Genomic DNA, 19,682 nt, shown 5'->3' with positions numbered 1-19,682 from the left:
CACCGAGTCAATCATTGTGTCGTTTATTCTGTGGTCACTTCTCACGGTTGTTGATGGGCATGAGCCGACGTCTTGATTTTTTAGAAGATGCACAGTGCGTTATGCACGGTGAAGATTTGAAGATTACAGCCGAGTTCAGGCATTCGTGAAGACCACCTCAAGATGGCAGTGTTCACCATGGCAGGGTAATCAGCCTTTGAGCTCAACAGCTTGCCTCTCTCAGCAGCAGCACAGGCAGAGAGCTGTGGATGAAATTGAGGGTTATCTACTGCATTGATATTAAGTAATGATTGGATGGCAGTGAACATTCGATGGCGGCTGGATCTTTATTGCTGAGTCTGATTTCCATTTTATTAAACCTGCTGTTTTCTAGTTACCATGTGCCACTTCTTTTTTTTTGGGGGGGGGGGGTATCTCGGCTCAGCCTCACAGTTCAGCCTCCTTTTGCTGCTTTGAAACTTGTCAAGTGAGATCATCTGCGGTTATGGGGCAATTCCAAAGTCGCATCACAGTCTCCTCTGATCATCACAGCTGTAGCACGAGGCAGTAAACTTAAAAAAAAAAAAAAGAAAGAAAAAAAAGAAAAAAGAAATGCAATTCAACCATTATGCGCAAAGGGCTCGCACCACACGCTGCCGTAGCTCTATATCTTTGATGACTGGGATAACTGTCAAGGTTATTTCTCACGGACAAATGCTGATGACTGGCTGCAGGTTGCCAAGTGTGGCGGACGGAGCGTGTATATGCACCCCGTGCAAACATGCTTAGACAACGGCTTCTCTGTCTAAGAGTGCAATTATTAGTGACTCTCACACAAGGCTTGTATTGTATATGGCCGTGTTTCATCTAGGCAAAGTCATATCCACGGGAAACCGTTGCAAAGCATCTTTTCACTCATGTGGTTTTCTTTGCGTCCACTCCAATTAGTGTAGCCTACCTGACAACAGCCTAACAGGTTGGCTTGTGCTTTTGATGCGTCCCTTTAGAGCCAATGACTGCTACCTGCCTTTATATAATCATCCACTGTGTAAAAGCTAACGGACAGCCACTCTTTTTTTTTTCTACATGCTCATCAGCAGCACTAGCAGCTTCATCTTCATCATCGTCGTCATCATCATCATCCCCCTCCAGCCTCGGGGTTTTTGGTTAAGCGTCTCTGCAGCCTGCAGCATCTTCACAGAGCATCTCACCGCGGACAACCCTCCGGTCCGCATTAAGTGACGTGACTGCGGGCCAATCCTGTTGCTGCTCGGGATGTCGACGCCACTGAAAGAGAGGGGCGGTGTCCAATGACGAGGGTCGGCGGGGTAGGGAGGTGGGGAGAGGGCGGTGGTGGTGGCGGGGGGGCTGGGGGGAGTCGGTGTGGTGTACTTCACCACCCCTCCTATGGGTTTACAGAGACTTAGTGCAAGATATTCTGCTCTGGGAGTGAGAGTGCAAGGATAAACGGCACATACACGCTGCGCATCGGTGTCACACCGAACAGCCCTTTTATTAAGGCTGGTATCTCCAAGTGGGATCGACTCTGAGGTTTCACAGCTCTTTTATTTTTTTTCTTTTGCACAAATGCCTTCATGATCTTTTCTTTTTTTTTTTTAACCTTGTGTCTGCGTCGGCTGATTATTGATGGAGCTCCGCGAACTTGAAACATGACGGGACACGAGTGTCTCTTCTTGGGTTCACCTCGTCGGCGCCTTCACCTTAACAGGTAGCCGGGGGGAGAGAGAGAGGAAAGAAAAAGAAATAAAGAGAGAAAGAAAGAAAAAAAAACGCCGGTTTTCTCGGGACGGGTGCGGGAGATGAGCATTGATTTCGGGACCCGTTCTAATGGAAGACACCACAAACCACTGACCACCTGGCTCTGTCTGCTGGAGAGCAACGCTGATCACCGCAACCACCGCAGGTCGCACAATTAGATCCTGTCCATTCCTGAAGTTAAATGGGGGGAAAAGGAACTGCGACATATGCAGCCTCTAAATTACCCCAGTTTGTGTGACCAGCTGGTTTTACCCAAAACCTGTTCTTGAGTCTGATTACTCCTACGGGGCGATTATTATTACCCCCCCCCCCCCCTTTTTCCTGGATCCAAAGCCAGATCTGACTGAGAAGGATATCTTTACCCCGAATAAGCTCGCAGGCACACTGGATGAGAAGACTATGAGCTGACACACTCCAGTTTTTCTCCTGAGCTGGAACGGATTTGGGTATGTAAGATAAGAATAGGTCTCAGTTGCCCACTAAGAATTCAAAATCTGACTGAGCTTATTTTGTAGGCTTCATTCATGCGTATTCATTCGTTTAGGAGCCCACACACAGCTAAAGCTATTTAATTTAGGCAATTTAAGTGTAAAATTAATAAGACTGTGTAATGTGTTGTGAAGTTTTGTGGCCATGGGGGTTCGAGGCGCTGAAAATTCTTAGTGACCATAAAATGAACAGGATTTAGGAAGGGAGCATCAGACATGAATGGCTGCCTAAATGGTTGCTGCAGTGTTTTTGTTGATTTTCATTCCCTATGAATTGTTGATTAAAGCCTATGGGGAGATTTAATAGTAAAGTATTTTATTAAAAAAAAAAAAAAAAAACTAAAGTGGACAAAACAGCTGACTGTGAGGAGTGGGGTTGATTGTTAATCAAATTTAATTACTGTGCATGCTGAAGTTATTTCACTGAAGAGAAACTCTGTCATGTATTCATAGGTTTGTCTGTGGAAGATTCCTGCCATCACATGCCAGGAGTCACTGCCTGTAACAGCGCTGCATAGAAAGAAACCTTTGAGTTGTGAAGGCTGGAAACACATTTACACCGTCATGGATCTAAAAGACTATTACCTGTTGGGAGCCCTACTTGCCTGCATATGGCTAGATCCTTCTATAGCCCAAGAGCTAATCTACCCCATCAGAGAGGAGTTGCAAGAAAATGTCCTCATTGGAAACATACCAAAGGACCTAAACATTTCCCATACAAATGCTGCCACCGGAGCAAGTGCTAATCTCGTGTACCGACTTGTCTCCAAGGCAGGAGATAACCCGCTGGTCCGCGTTCTGAGCAGCACTGGTGAGATATTCACAACATCAAACCGGATCGACAGGGAGAAGTTGTGCCCCGGTCCCTCGTTTGAGGACAGTGAGTGCTCCTTTGAAATTGAAGTGGTCATTCTGCCTAATGATTATTTCAGGCTGATTAAGATCAAAATAATCGTCAAAGACACAAATGATAATGCCCCCATGTTCCCGTCCCCTGTGATCAACATCTCCATCCCCGAAAACACGCTCATTAACAGCCGCTTTGCCATTCCTTCTGCCACTGACCCAGACACTGGCCCCAACAGTGTCCACAAATACGAGCTGATCAACGGGCAAAGTGCCTTCGGCTTAGACATAGTAGAAACGCCTGAGGGGGAGAAGTGGCCCCAGCTCATTGTGCAGCAGAATCTGGACAGAGAGCAGAAGGATACATACGTAATGAAGATCAAAGTGGAGGACGGTGGCAGTCCACAGAAATCCAGTACTGCCATTCTACAAGTTACAGTAACAGATGTCAATGATAACAGACCGGTGTTTAAAGAGAGCCAGATAGAGGTGCACATACCGGAGAACTCGCCTATTGGCACGTCTGTTGTGCAGCTTCAGGCCACAGACGCAGACATAGGGGCAAATGCAGAGATACGTTACGTATTTGGGACTCAGGTGTCTCCTGCTACAAAAAGACTCTTTGCATTAAATACAACATCTGGCTTAATTACAGTGCAGAGGCCCCTGGACAGAGAAGAGACTGCTATTCATAAGCTCTCGGTTTTAGCTAGTGATGGCAGCTCTAGTCCTGCCAGAGCTACTGTTACCATAAATGTGACTGATGTTAATGACAATCCACCTAATATAGACCTGAGATACATAATCAGCCCCATTAATGGCACTGTTTTCCTCTCAGAGAAGGATCCCATCAATACTAAGATTGCTCTCATCACAGTGTCAGACAAAGACACTGACATCAACGGCAAGGTCATTTGTTTCATAGAGAAGGACGTGCCCTTCCATCTCAAAGCTGTGTATGACAACCAGTATCTGTTAGAGACATCCGCGCTGCTTGACTACGAGGGGACCAAGGAATACAACTTTAAAATTGTAGCGTCAGACTCTGGAAAACCGAGCTTGAATCAGACAGCCCTGGTAAGAGTGAGGCTGGAGGATGAGAATGACAACCCACCTATTTTTACTCAGCCAGTTATTGAGCTGGCTGTTATGGAAAACAACAAGCGTGACCTGTTCCTCACTACTCTCAGCGCCACAGACGAGGACAGTGGGAAAAACGCAGAGATAGTTTATCAGCTGGGACCAAATGCATCATTCTTCGATCTCGACCGCAAAACGGGGGTCCTGACCGCATCCAGGGTTTTTGACCGGGAGGATCAGGATAGGTTCCTCTTCACTGTAACGGCGAGAGACAATGGGACACCCCCTCTGCAAACGCAGGCAGCTGTTATTGTAACCGTGCTGGATGAAAATGATAACAACCCTAAGTTCACACATAACCACTTTCAATTCTTTGTGTCTGAGAACCTTCCTAAATACAGCACTGTGGGGGTGATAACTGTGACAGATTCAGATGCTGGAGAAAATGCTGCTGTTTCTCTTTCCATACTGAATGACAATGAGAACTTTATACTGGATCCTTACTCTGGGGTGATAAAATCTAATGTGTCATTTGATAGGGAGCAGCAGAGCTCCTACACTTTTGATGTTAGGGCTGTGGACAGTGGCAGGCCTCCTTGCTCCTCAGCTGCCAAGGTGACCATCAACGTCATCGATGTGAACGACAACACCCCCATTGTCATCTACCCCCCCTCCAACACATCTTTCAAGCTCGTTCCTCTGTCCTCCATCCCAGGATCTGTGGTCGCAGAGGTGTTTGCGGTAGATGGTGATACAGGGATGAACGCGGAGCTCAAATACACTATTGTGAGTGGAAACAACAAGGGTCTGTTCAGAATTGACCCTGTCACAGGAAATATTACTCTGGAGGAAAAACCAGCACTGACTGACATAGGTCTACACAGATTAGTGGTCAATATCAGTGACCTAGGCTATCCCAAATCTCTCCATACTCTGGTGTTGGTATTTCTGTATGTCAACGACACTGTGGGCAATTCAACTCTCATATACGATCTCATCCGACGCACCATGGAGACACCAATTGACCGAAACATTGGCGAAAGCAGTGAAACTTATCAAAGTGGCGACTATTTAACCATAATGATAGCCTTCGTTACTGGTGCCTTCGTGGTGATTATCGTCATCTTTGTCACTGTGCTGCTGCGCTGTCGCCACGCTTCCAGGTTCAAAGCTGCACAGAGGAAAAAACAGGGGGCTGAGTGGATGTCACCCAACACAGAGAACAAGCAGAATAAGAAAAAGAAGCGCAAGAAAAGGAAATCCCCAAAAAGCTCCCTGCTCAACTTTGTCACCATAGAGGGGAACAAACCTGACGATCCTGCCCACGAGCCAATCAACGGAACCATCAGCCTGCCGACGGAGCTGGAGGAGCAAGGGATTGGACGCTTTGATTGGAATGCCACACCCACCACAACCTTCAAACCCAGCAGCCCAGACCTGGCCCGGCACTACAAGTCCGCCTCGCCGCAATCGGCCTTCCACCTCAAGGCCGATACGCCGGTCTCAGTGAAAAAGCATCACGTGATTCAGGAGCTCCCATTGGATAACACATTTGTTGGGGGCTGTGACACCCTTTCCAAGAGGTCCTCCACGAGCTCCGACCACTTCAGTGCCTCAGAGTGCAGCTCCCAAGGAGGGTTCAAGACGAAGGGGCCCATGCACACCAGACAGCAGGTAAAAGAGCACTTTTACTGGTCTATAAGTACTGCCTATAACTGCCCTGTTCCACAGTGCTAAAGTGCCAGTCTAGATTAGAGACTCGCTCTAAGTTACTGTGAAGCAACAGATAAGAGTACAGGAGACATACTGCTTCAGCAAGTTCCACTGTTTCTCAAACTTAAAAATGAAAAAAAGAGAAAGAGTAACTTGAACAACTGCTAATTAATGGAGTTGATTATGGACTCAACAATCACATGCATAATTTTGGGGGAACAATTATAGACTGATGTTTTGTCGTTAATATATATTTAATTCCTATTTAACAAAATGCAAGTGGGTGAGTGATTGCCTTGCCTTACTTTGTCTATTCAGTAATCAGGTTAGATCACTGGAAAAATGTACCAACATAACATTAATTGTGACTCAATGTTCTTTGTGAAAGAAACATTTTTTTCTTGCCTATCTACTCAGATTACTGTTCTCATTAGAGATAAATGCTGCACACATTCTCCCAAAAAAAAAAGAAAAAAAAGAAAAAAAAATTAGCTGACTTTTCACCCCTCTCCTCATAAAACTCTTGAGTGTATTCATGTTTTTTTTGTTTGTTTCTTCGTTTTGGTGTGTACTGTAATATCACAAAAGACTTTGTAACCCTTTTCAACACCTGCAGCAATAACAACAGTCAATAATTAGTCTGCTGCAGTGGTATTGTGAATGTCACTGTAGGCTTTGCCACATCATCTAAGCTCGAATTAAATGCCTCCTCTCGAAGCACACTAGCGAACTGAGTGAAGCTTGTCTGGAACTTGATACACATCCAATTCAAAAAGGATTAGCCAATAATGAGCCTCAAATTTCAACGTAATCCATGCTGCTTTTTATCAAAGCCTTATTAATTTTTCTGCTAATAAAGCACCACTACACAACACACAGTTCTAATCTAATGGGACACACGTGGACAAATACAGGGAACGGCAGAGAAGAAGTAATAGAGAGAGAAAGAGTACAGGGGGGGAAAAGGGAGGCAGAGTGAGAGTGTTGTCAGTGGGTCAGGCTTGATGGGTGGTGGTACTGAACCTTTAGGTGGCACTGTTGCGCTGCATGGCACAGCCTGGCACTACGCCAACCTGCAGTGGACTTATAAATGCAAGGGAGGAGAAGAAAGGAGTGAAACCTTTGTTGGTGTTCTTAGTGAAATACTCTCGCCTAATGATGCAGAGGCTGCACGGGGAAGATTGATAATGGCAGTTAGAGATTTGAGTGATAAGATCTATCCGGAAGAGAAAGTGGAATTACAGGGGTGACACTGTGCGACTCCTATCGATGCATACCTCCGGGTCACTGCATCTGGGGTTGCATTTAATGTGTTTCTGTGTGAGAGGTAGCAGTCAAAAGAGGCATTCACTTTGGCGTCATTCGCCAGGCGCCGTTGGTGTGTGTGCGTGTCCGTGTGTGTGTGTGTGCGTGGTTGTGGTTGGTGATGTGTATGTGTGAGAGAGAGAGAGAGAAAGAGAAGAACAGGGGATGAAATGGGTGATGGTGTAGGCTGAGGGGATTCAACCCTAGAGGAGGACACAGGAGATATGACACTATACTGTAAGCACAACTTCATTGATTTACTCAGTCATCCAACAATTCCGTACAAGTTTTATTGGAATCAATAATTCTGACAAATGAGTCAAAGAAGCACACACACAGAGGCAGTGAGTTCTATATAGTGCCATTGATAATATAAATAATGCACCGTTGACATGTTCTGTGCAATCTGATTAATATTTTTCTATTTATTTGTGTATAGCAATCCTTATAGAAGCTGAGGACTGAAACGGACCTCAAGCTGTGCCTCAATCTAATTTTACTTCTTCTCCTTAACAACACAGAGCAGTCCAGTTGAATCTCGCCATTCTAACCATCTTCATTCAATATCGTCGCCTACTGTATTTGTAGAACCAGAACATGAAACTCATCACATCTTACAGTTATGTCATGAAATACACAAATTCCTAATGAAATTGCTATTGATTCGTACATTGATAAAGCAATGTTATTCAGTTCTAGAGAAAACCCACTATCGTAAAAAATGAGATATCCTTCGCATTAGCAATACCTATGAATGACTCAATTAAATATGCACTGATATATTTTGACAGCACACAAGCGTTCAATTTCTTATCTCTGTTTCCTTACTATTAGGAGAAAAAGTAATTTTCTACCTTACCACTATTAGCTCATTTCAATCTGTGGATATTTGTAATGAAGACTTTTAAGGCATGTCTGATTGGTTCTTAGCAATAATTAATCCAAAAACATCTTAATGATAAAAATTCCAGCTCATATTTGAGGCTAAATGGCAGTTATAGATTGTGGTGAAATCAATAACTGACATGTCTTAGTGGATAAAGCAGGGTAAGTTATCAATGCCTTTTGTCAGTTCGATATTTTGATTTTTGATTTTTTTTGCACAATGCAACTGTCTGTATTGACTTGTGCATGTCATCTCCATCTCATGAGCATTGATATGTAGATACTCATCCAGTATATCCTATTCCTTCTTGAATTCTGCCTGCATGGCGAGTAAAACAGAGAGGATGAGACTTGTCGTAATTTTAAAAAAAGGAAAAAGCAAAAGCCAAAAATACCAGTTACCTCAGAGTGAATCTTTAAACAGACAGTATATCCAAAGGGTAATATCATCGGATTATCACATCATATTCCCTGCAGAGAAGAAGCGCTTTGGAAAAAGATAAGAACTCCATTATTAAAATACTTCTTATATATACATAGATGATAAAAAGTAAGTAATAAATAAGTTTAATTAAAGTTAAATTATTGCCTGTTATTCTTCACTTGTAAAAAGTGGTTTGATGTACTACATTGAAATTGCAACCACTTAGGTGCTGAGTTGTTGCACCTTATTATACAGCTTCGCAGAGGTATATGATAGAGTGATGAAATTTAGCACTTTCACCGTTGCGTTACGAGTAACAAACCAACATCAATCAACCCGTTGTTGCCTGAAGTTGACACGAAATCAGCAGTAAATTGAAAGATGACGTTCAAAAGAAACGTCGAAGCAAAGCTGAGTCGAAGCGCTTTTAAACTGGACCCACTGTCTTCAGAACTGAAACCATTTTCTCCAAGTTCTCAACAGTCACTTCTATGCAACATCAGCAGCAGTCAATGAATAAAGAAACTGAAAGGAAATTCATAAACAAGTAAACGGAGAGAAAGAGGTGGAGAACAACAGCAAAGCGTGATGTCTTCTTCTCAGAAAATGTAGAACAGAGGGAAAAGAAGTACAATAGCAGACATCTACAGCAGTGTCATCCCAGACAAACGCCTAGTGGAATCAACTTTATAGAGACCCCAAACTTGGCTGCTAGCAATAGGAGCAATCCTTGCCTTTCCTTTCTTTTTTTTCCACTTATTATTTACCCTCCAGGGACCTACATTAGTGTAAACAACGCTGAAGAAAAAAGCATGAAAACACTGTCCTAGTTTCACAATGCAACACAAGCATCTAAGAAACTAAGTATAATCCTAGCCGTTTCACCATCAGTCTTACTTCTTCCTTTCAGTAGTCTTAGACATAGATGTGGTTCACGAACATAACATGAGCCCAGTGGCTATGCATTAACCATGTACTCCACATCAGATCCCAAGGCTCATGTCATGGACATATTAACATGGTTTTACTGAGGATGCAGTGTCTGAAAGCAGCCACTGAGACGGTGTCTGAAACATCATGCCTAATCAATTACATTCCATATTTAAAGTCCTCACTCACCATTAACCTTAAATAAATTCCATGGTGAATGTGAAAATAAGGCTGTTTATTTTCTGCTTATATAGACTAATATGTACATTCTTGCAGATGCACACAATGCGTCCTCTTTTTCTCTGGCTTTTTTATGGTAATAGACATTATATGTTATGATGCACAATTATGGGCCGTATATGGGGCTTTCAGTGGTGCAACCGTGTGGCCTGAACACCTCATGTGTAAAAAGGCTTAATTGCTGTGGGTTATTAGTGCTTTTCTTGCATGGCAGAAAAGATGCAGGCACTGAAAGGAATCGTGTATGTACAGTTCATTTATCCCACAATGCTCTGATGTGCTCTTCTGTAGCACAGATCATGCCTTAGCTCTGGGGACAGAGAATAACAGCTCCCTTTTGTGCAGCTTCACTACAGTTACAGCACATATAAAACAACTGACAACATATTCATATTAGGTTGACTTAATCAAAATAATTCTGTAGATTTTGGCTTTAAATTGCGTTCAGTTTTTCTGTCTGCGTCTGACTCTCACATCTTTTTCCTGAAAATAAAGTTGAATTACGCTTCAGTCGCAAAACATGAGTGGGATATTAAATATTACAGTAAATGTAGTATTCAGTTTAAAGTGAAAGATGTGAGAAAGACTTTTGAGGAAGAACAGGGAATCTTTAATGGAGAATTCCTGGAGTTGTCTTGTCAGTACATTTAATGAATGGACATTCTATGCAAACAGGAGTTTGTACAGACCATTGTAATTATGGAGCCTTGGGGGAGTCGTCCTTCTTGTGCAGGTTCATTTGCCACATTAATAAGGGGATTAGTAGTACGTACGGGGGCTGATGGCAGCAGGAGAAGTTTGAGAAGATTAATGAACTATGACAATGTTGCACCTGAGGGGAAAAGTCTGTTGCAATATCTTCTGGGTTGTGCTGACACAGAGTTTGGCGCTATGAAAGACGAAGATGGAGAGAGGCCAGTGATTGTTGCCGACTGTGATCATACATCCTTTTCCTCAGCTATCCTGTCACTTCCTCGGGATACTGTGTTTGTGATCTCTTACAGTGTATATGTCCATGACACTTTTGACTGAAGATGGTCCAGCGGATTAAAAAAAATCTTGAAAAGAAGGACACTAGCTTGTAAAATCTCATTGTTTTTGTGCATAAGGAAAAAAAAAATGCTTAAACTGGATAAATAACTATAAAGACATTAATTAAGCAACTCTTTGAGCAAATTCTGTGTTGTCTGCAATTGGGTCTGTTGCCAACATCAGTTTAATAATTAAGCAAAATGCCGGTAGATGCAAAGAGAATGACCTGACTACTGCAGAGTAAAATGTAACAGATCCTGAAAACAAACGTAGCTATCAGGAGATAGTAAGCCAATAAGTCTGTGAGTGAAGTTCCTATCAAAGCTTTAAATCATCAGTAGAGGATTTGCGGGTCTCTCTACTACAGACAACATTGTATTTCTTTAAAAAACTTGTCATGTCCTCCATGTCTAGGTGGGTAAAAGGAAATGAAATGGATTGCGGGCTATACTAAGGTAGTGGGTGTAAGTACTACCAGAGTAGATTATTGCCCCAAGGGGGATCCAGTTTTGTCTGCACAAAACAACAAAATAAATCAAAGCTCCCTGTTGGTACACTGGCTGAACTGTGGAGTTCATTTATATGTTTTTATTTTCCTCTGTTGAGAAAAATGAAGTGCTACTGATTTTTAATATATTTATATATTTATTTATTTATAGTCTTTTGTTTTTTTTTTCTTTGATGTCTATAACTGCCAGGGGCAGAATTGCCAAAACACAGATGATGGCAAATTACCAGGAATTACATTTGATTTTTTGTGTGCATTTCTATTTATTCTCATTTTTGTTTTAACCATTTTCATACATGTGTTGAGATACCTCTCCCTGTCATTACGCTGTTTTATTCTGTGACACATATACAATGCAGTTTTGATAATGACAAATATTGTCATGTATCAAAAGGCCTTATATGTGTGTCTGCATATGTGATTTATTTTTTCTTTCTCTGTTGTTTGTGCATCACTTTTGGCTGGCAACCCACTCATTTCAACATTTGTCATCCATTTCTGCAATTTCTCAAAGCAAATTGATTGATGATCAATCTTCAGGGGGTTTGCTTTGTGAAATCAATGTTTTGCATGCACAAAAACCAAAGGCATTGTGGCTTTTGTGAGACTGTCATTACTTAATTCATCTCCATATTTTCGCTAATCCACAAAACACATTTCCCATATTTCTAAGGCAATCAATCAAGTTGACATACTAGCTTCATATTTATTCGAACACTGCATGTTGAGCGAAAAGACAAACTGCAGCTAAAAAAACTTGAGGTATCAACATAGCATCTGAATTCTCTCAAATTTACCATAAATATAAGAGTAGAGGGTGGAAGAAAATGTTTCTTGACTGCTTGCTTGTCTGCAAAAAAAAAGAGGAAAAGAAAATGATATAAAAAAGATGAAGTTATGATGCTACTTCATTGTTTGAATGCCCTCCCCCAATCCCCACCCCCAACCCCAACAACCCATCTCCCCGCTCCACTCCTCACTTGGCCCCTCCACCCACTCCTTATCTTCCCCCGTCTCCAGCCCGCACCTTTCACCCATGTTTTATCGGGGTCAATGCTGTTACATGCAATGTTAAATCACAGAGGGTGTGTTCACCTTTGTGTTCTGATCATTTGTGACAGATGACGGTGCTCTGTGTTCAGCACGTATAGTCCCACTTTCTTCCTGTTACCGTCCCCTCTCCCTTTGTCATTAGACAAAGATGGGAGTGTGTGTAAAAGATGGGCAAAGCGGTGCTGTACGTCCTGACATGACAAACCCAGAGGGAGACGTGTCCTTGTCATTGGGTTGTTGTGTCAAGTGACACACAGGCTGCTGCTCTGTCACTAGCGTGTGCCACTGTCTAAACTAATAGTTGTGATAATGGCACTGCCAGCCAAAACCGCCCTCGAGCAAAGAGCCACACTTGACTTGAAATGTGACTGCCATTGACTGCTTTGCCACTGGGCCCCATAGCTCATAAAGACTGTAACCCTCATCGATGTAAATCTTTCTTGTATATATGAGATGTTTCATGTAAATTGAACTCCTGGTAATCTTGCCTAATGTGCTGTGTTAAACAATAATGAACCTGTTTTATTTTATTTTTTCTTTTATTTCATTTATTTGCCCTGCTTTCTCTTTTTCTTTTTCATTGCTGGGTATACATTAATTACATCTGAAATAAACTCTGCCAATGATTCAGTACATTGCAACTCTTATTCTGTTTCTAAAAGCTTTATTTGAACAGTGCTATTCTACCTTTATAATTTCGTAATAAATGTTTCAAAGAGATCATTTCTTTCTTGGTTTTAATTTGTGCGTTTGTTCTCCTCTTGTGATGCTATGATAAGACATTTATGCATAAACTGGGATTTGTTTTAGTCAAGCTACCATGTGTGAACCAGTTCTAATCAGCATTTGCCCGTAAACAACTGCTTCAGCTGATTATAATGCCAAGTTGAGTATGTTAAGACGCAAACAGATTTTCTGGTTTGACTGAATCCATTATTTGAAATGAGGCACTGACACACAGCCAATGTAATAATTCACTTAACAGTGAAACTTTAAAGTTAATTTAACAAGGTAGTTTAGTTTGGGGGATTTTTTTTTTTTCACCAAGAGGCACATAAGCACATGATTTCTTTATGTCTGTTGTGCAGTTTGAAGGCATGCTGAATGTTGAGTTCAGCCTAACTGACCTAAATACATGAATGTCAGTGGGATCAAGTTAGCATCTGCTCTCAAACATCTGTTGCAAAAGGTTGTAGACCTAAACTCAAGTCTGTTTTAAAACAAAACTCACATGCACATATTTTCATTTATAGAGTTTTTGGTTGCTGTAATGTTTATTCCTGCCCGTCCTTAGTTTAGAGCTACTTGCCGAATATATCATGAGTATATGTTTATACTCAACTGAGGTGTCTGTGAGCTAAATGTGGATAATTGTCTAAGATGACTTCAAAAAAACATTAAAAAAAAAAAGTATTTCTTGAGTTTTTCTGGCTGAAGGATGGAGAAAGAAAAATTACACCCAAAATTCATTTTTGTTGTATCGTCACTCCTGTACACTTAAACCGGTTGAGATTTAATTGTGATTGGTGGAACAGAGGAAGCATGTGAAACTCAACAGCTCTTAGTTACAAGTCTGCAAGAATCCATGTCGAGCTGAACTGCAAATTAACAGAAAAAAACTGCATCATAAAATTTGAACGTCATCGACAGTAAAATAAGCAGCTGGAATTTCCTAACCCACACCATCGTCATCTCCATCATCATCACCACCAGCACCATCATAAGAAACAGTAATATACTCAAAATGTATTGTATTTTGTGGGTTTCTATGATAATATTAAGGAAAAGAAGCACTGTTGTAACAATGTTTTTTTTTTTTCTCTCGCAAGAGCTGACTTTTTGTAGTGACACTTTGAGTTGTTAATCTCCAACTACCTTCCAGTTTAAGAAGTATAGATATGTCACCTCTTAACTGGTTTTTCGCAGAAAGAGAGGGGGGGGGGGAGTGTGGATTTCAAAGTGCCACGCCAACACATCTGCGGAAAGTAGGCCTAACTCAGCTTAATCTGTCCACTCCGTTTGAAAGCCAGAAGCAGAGCTTAGTCTGCATTTGAGTGAGCACGAGGAAAAAAAAAAAGAGGATAAATAAATAAATATAGGCTTTAAAGTTTGACCTCATCTATATGGTCACTTTCAAAAAGCTGTGTGCACTTACTGACTGGAATTTGAAACCTGACTTCTGACCTAAAGTATAATCATATTGCCTCTCTTTTTCCAAAAAAAGAAAAAAAAAAGGAGGCTGGTGGGGGCAGTCTCCCAATCTCACGTGGCCAGATTTCCAAATTTAGTGGCATCCATGTGGGATGGTAAAACTGTAGATACCACGGATCTGTGAAAATGCCATGCCATCATTGAATTTGGTGAATTCACTTTTGTCTGCTCTTGCATGGACTACATTTGCAGACAGCCAATGTTCTCAATGGTCTCTGATGTGACCTCTATATGCATAGTGTGGTTTGTGAAAGAATATGAATAGTCATCCTTTTTCTTTGCAAAGCATTTATTCAATTACATGCCGGCGGCAAAATGTAAAACACACGTTTTGCCAATGAGAGAGCAATTAGCAGATAGCAGGCAAGACAAAAGTCTTCTCTCACACAAGATTTAAACCGAACCATACCAGCGACCAGATGCATTAAATTCTGTGTAGATGTTCCACAGAAAGCTGTGTAGGCACAGCAAAAGCTATACACTGTCTTTGTGGCTGATTTATAAACCCCTGTGTTCACATTGTTTTGTAATACAACATTGTCATCATGAAATTGAGTGCACATGACAGAGCATAACATCCACTCCAACAATTATCCGCACAGGGATGATGTCACATGCCTTTTTAACCTTGTTTGGAGAGAACCCAGACTAATTCTGTCCTTGGTCTTCCACCAGCAATGTCCTCAAAGCAGCCCTTGTTTCATTATGTATAGCCATTATGCACTGGTATGTACAGGAAGCCAATAAAGCTGATTGACTGATGACCTATATTCGGTCAAACACATGATTCACTGTAGCTGAATAAGTATTCAGATCTTTAACTCAAGTAGAAATAGCTATAAGAAAAGGTAAAAATACACTGTGAGTACAGTTCAACATTCAAAATGTTACTTAAATAAAAGCAAAGTATTATCAACAAGATTTACTTATGTTGCAAAAGTAATAGCATTATGCAGCAAAATGTTCCCCTGGAGTGTTATATGAATATGATTTGTATTAGCCTACTCTATCATTATTATGGATGTAGTGACAGTATTTGACTGTTGTACATGGTTGAGGTGAAGCTGATTTTAACTACTTCATATTGTTGGCCCGTTTAATCTTCAGCAACACATCATAACGTTCTGTAAATTAGATTTTAAACAATGATATAGCAGCAAAGAACAATTTTCTGTGTAAAGATATAGTTGTGTCCAGAGCAGAGAAATAAGTCACACCCCCTCTCTGTGTGTTGTTCGGTTGCCTGTCAGGCAGAACGCGTTTTACTGCGCGCGCGCGTGTGTGTGTGCATGTTAGTGCATGTGAGTCGCACCTGTTAAGCAGTAGTCCTCCAAAAGTTTATAAACTCACATGGACCGCCCACACGTCAGCTGGCACAGTGCAGCATGCAGCGATTCAGGTGGAAGTGAACCCTCCAGGATTTTCTCCATGGAAGAAACAACGACTTTGTCCAAAAAGGCCTCCCACTGAGAAAGAGATAAGACCAGAGCAAAGGCGGACAGGCCTTGGGGACTACTGGTTCCAATCCCACATCCCAAACATCCATGAACTTTTTAAAGTTTTTACCGGCTTGGTCAGTTTCTTAACCCCTCTGTCCATGAATTTGAACGTCCGGTGCTGGCAGACAAGTCCAAGGCTAAATTTCTTTCCCAGTCCGTGGAGCCAATACTTGTCCGGTTTAACCGAGGTGGGGAGATGAAGAGCCCTATGAGCGGCTAAAGGACTCCAGCTTGATTCAGACCCGGCTTGTCTTCTTCTCAATGCGTAAGTAATTTAACGGGTACATAATGTTTACACGTCTGCTTTCACTGGTCACAGATAGCAGGGTAAGCGCTAGCTAAGTTGCTGTTAAGAATTTAGAATTAGCTCGGCAAATGTTGCTATCGCTAGCTGGCTAACTGCCAACATTGATTTGGAGCATATCACGGCAATGCTAGCGTGGGCTAATGGTTGTGGCTGGATTGTTTTTGTTGGCTCTAGTGTACACAGTGTAACGTCATTCAGTTGTGCTTCTTGTTGTGTGTTTACTTGTCGCTTCCACTTGGCTTCGTAACAACAACCCGTGACTGAGAACATGAAAGTAGGGGAGGGCGGTGTGTGGCCGAGGACGGCCTGAGGTCTAGCGGCGAAGCATTTGTTTTGGGCTGAGATGCTGCTGGTCTAGTGCTACATCTAGTGGCAGTGACGATCGTTTACACAATCTTGATTAATAAAAGCTGATGACATATTTTTTGGTTTGTAATCAAATATATGGCAAAAGAAAATAATTGTCTCTTAATTGTAGTGAAGTCTAAATGCAAAGCAGCATAAAATGTATGTACAAGTACCTCAGCTTTGTACTTGTACTCAACTACACAAGTTGAGTGAATGTATTAGCTTATATTACACACTACTCTTCACCTGAGTGTTTACTTATTATACTATACAATTTGGGAGGCAATATGTGAGATACAACTGTGTATTTGTGGTACAATAAAATCTTTAGCTGCAGACTTTTATAAATGATATTGAACTCTGCTGAGACACCATATAGACCTCTAGTGTGTTGAAAAGATTAAGGCCCCAAATAAAAAAGTCCCCTTGATTGGTTCCCTTTCTCTTGGCAACATGGTATTAGCACACCCTTGTCAGAAATAAAGGTCTGTGTATATACAGCAGAGACAGTATTTTTATGAATATAAGGAGGAGTTTGTGAAGTGGTGTATCTACCTTTTCTGTGTACACCAAGTACTGAAGTCAAGAAGTTATAGTTATAATGTTCTTACATTATATTTAAAGCAGTAGGGGGCATAGAAAAACATAAAAAAATTTAAATAAAAGTAAGAAGGAAAGAGCATACCTAATAAAATACATATCAACCCTTAGCTTCAAGAATATGATGATGGTCATTTGATATCCTTGAAGCCAGGTGAGTTACAATGACCAGTTCAGAGATACATGCAGGAATAATAAGAACACTAGGAGATAAGACCTCTTTAATGTGATAATTCTGTTACAGTAGACTGAATAGTTGACTTTAGGTTTTTAGTAAACATATCGACTTCACTGAATATGCTTACATATGCTACATATTCCCATGTCTTTTGATAAATTGACAGATGCTTCTTCAACATGGCGCACTGGCTGGGAGCTTCACTAAATTAGTCAACTGCTCAACACCACTGCACTAAATTAAAATCAGGATCAGTCAGACGCTTGAAGAGGGCCCAAGAGTTTGAGCTTTGCTTTTTTTTTTTTTTCTGCTGCTGATGCACATGCTGTCATATTTCCTCTTGTAATGACATTGTGGTCTAGTCCCACTGACATTTTTCTCTAGTGTAATCTTTCCTTAACCAGTATCTAGTCACTCATATTTTCCCTTTGGGGGTAAAATGAAGAGAGGTGAGAGCATTTCTCAGATTGAATCCCCAAATGTGTTTGACTCTAGACAAAGAGAGAAAGTATTTTCATTTTCACCAGTAACAGCCCAGAATCCTCGAGGACAGCAGTGAGTTATGCAGTGCTGTTGCAGGGAGGAGAAAGCCTATCCACTGTAATGTATGTATAAGATTCCTTTATTGAAGGAAGGTGCAGTGGTCACACCACTGGGAGCCTGAGGCAAAATGTTACTTTTCTACTTCCCTTTTGTTTCCAAAGACAGACTGACATATGCCTACAACCGTACACACAAAAAGAAAGAGAAAGTGGCCTAAAGGTTACAGAAGTGAACTTTTGACCAGAAGGTTGCTGGGTCCATCCTTGGCAAGGCAAGATAAATTAGACTGGGGAAGACGAAACCACCACTGAGGTGCCCCTAAGCAAGGCACTTAACCCCCACTTGCTCCGGTGGGGTTGTTCAGTGGATAAAGCTTTTGTTGCACTGGGCAGCTTCCAGGTGTCGATGTGTGGATCTGTGTGGAGCAGGATATTCCTGGAAAAGAGCATTCGTACTCAGTAAATCTACCCTAGAAAAAAAAAAACACTCACACCAAGAGAAAGAGACATAAATTTAGCTGTATTCTTATCTTCTGCATGATTGTTTGACAGAAGATTGAAATCTAACTGCTATTTCTGAGCCTTTTATGTAGATAAATATTATATTTAGATACAGTTCTCTTAGGATACATTGATTCTTACTGGAAGCACAGCAGAAATATGATTTTTAAGGGGATTTTGAAGGATTTCCATTGAAGCCCATAGTAATGAAAAACTTTGAAATAAAATGGGACATTTCAACATACATTATTGTTGTCCTCATGAGTGCAAACACCTTGTTTCCAAACATATATAGGAGACTAACTGTGCATACTTGAACTTAAAAACAAACAAACAAACAAGCAACCCAGCAAATGTAATGTTGACAGAGTAACTCTAGTAGGTATCTCTTGTTCCAAATGAGAGCTTTAGGTATCTTGGCATTAGTTTTGAGAGAGGTTTGATCCTTCTGATTGAACTGTAGCAGATCATAGAATTAAGGTTAAATTATTCCCCATGGTGAATTGAATGAGGAACATTGATTAATTGGTGTTAAGACTAATTATATATTTCCTTATATCTGGTCTACATCGTTAATAGATTCCCTTCATCACAACAACACTTAGCCTGGATAGCATGTGATTTTCTCTGCCACAGAGTACAATGAGAGATATGAGTGAATTAGTAGACATATAATGCTCTTCAGGGAGCTAATTAGATGAGAAGTTGTGATGTATGGCTGCTAGAGGGATGTGTGTCAACCCACTCCTGTTCAATGTATAGACTGCAGATTTGTATTGATTGTATGCTTTGTCTTGTGCCTCAGGCATCAGCACGTTACAGTGTAAGCTGTGTGCCTTGCCTTTGTGAGTTGAGCAGATAAGGGTTGTGATAAATCTGCCCGAGAATAAGCTGTCATAGAGGTGCCGCACATGGGAATATTTAACGCAAACATAAAATATGGCTTGTCTGTTGTTTTATCGTCGAGGGTATAAGAAATGGCAGGTTTTTAAAATACTCTCACCTCCTTATTTTTGCACTTTTCTATCTCTGCAGCCCTCGCATACACAGAAGCTTACAGTCCTGCTCATCTTTGTTAGAGCCATGGAGCGGACAAAAAAAAGGGAAAAGAAGAGATGCTTTGCACAGAATGGTGAACCAGCACCTTATCACCACACAGTAATATGCAGAGGTGTAAAACATTTGGCTAGCTTATTTAGATGAAATGATTTAGTCCTGGTTGTGCAGAGTTAGC

General features: G+C 41.3%; 1 protein-coding gene across 1 annotated transcript; it reads left to right on the top strand.

Annotated features, from left to right (window-relative positions):
* The first annotated feature begins 1,441 nt into the window (after positions 1-1,441).
* Positions 1,442-12,982, top strand: pcdh9 (protocadherin 9). The gene is made up of 2 exons (XM_023401245.2): positions 1,442-2,204; positions 2,700-12,982. The coding sequence occupies exon 2, from the start codon at positions 2,811-2,813 to the stop codon at positions 5,907-5,909; it is 3,099 nt and encodes a 1,032-aa protein (XP_023257013.1). The 5' UTR covers positions 1,442-2,204; positions 2,700-2,810; the 3' UTR covers positions 5,910-12,982.
* The last annotated feature ends 6,700 nt before the right edge of the window (positions 12,983-19,682 follow it).

The sequence above is a fragment of the Seriola lalandi genome, unplaced genomic scaffold (assembly GCF_002814215.2).
Source record: "Seriola lalandi dorsalis isolate HSWRI2012SDOR001 ecotype SW California unplaced genomic scaffold, Sedor1 jcf7180002053553, whole genome shotgun sequence".
Taxonomy (NCBI): Eukaryota; Metazoa; Chordata; class Actinopteri; order Carangiformes; family Carangidae; genus Seriola; species Seriola lalandi.
The sequence above is the reverse complement of the archived record's forward strand: the minus strand, read 5'-3'. Positions and strand labels throughout refer to the sequence as shown.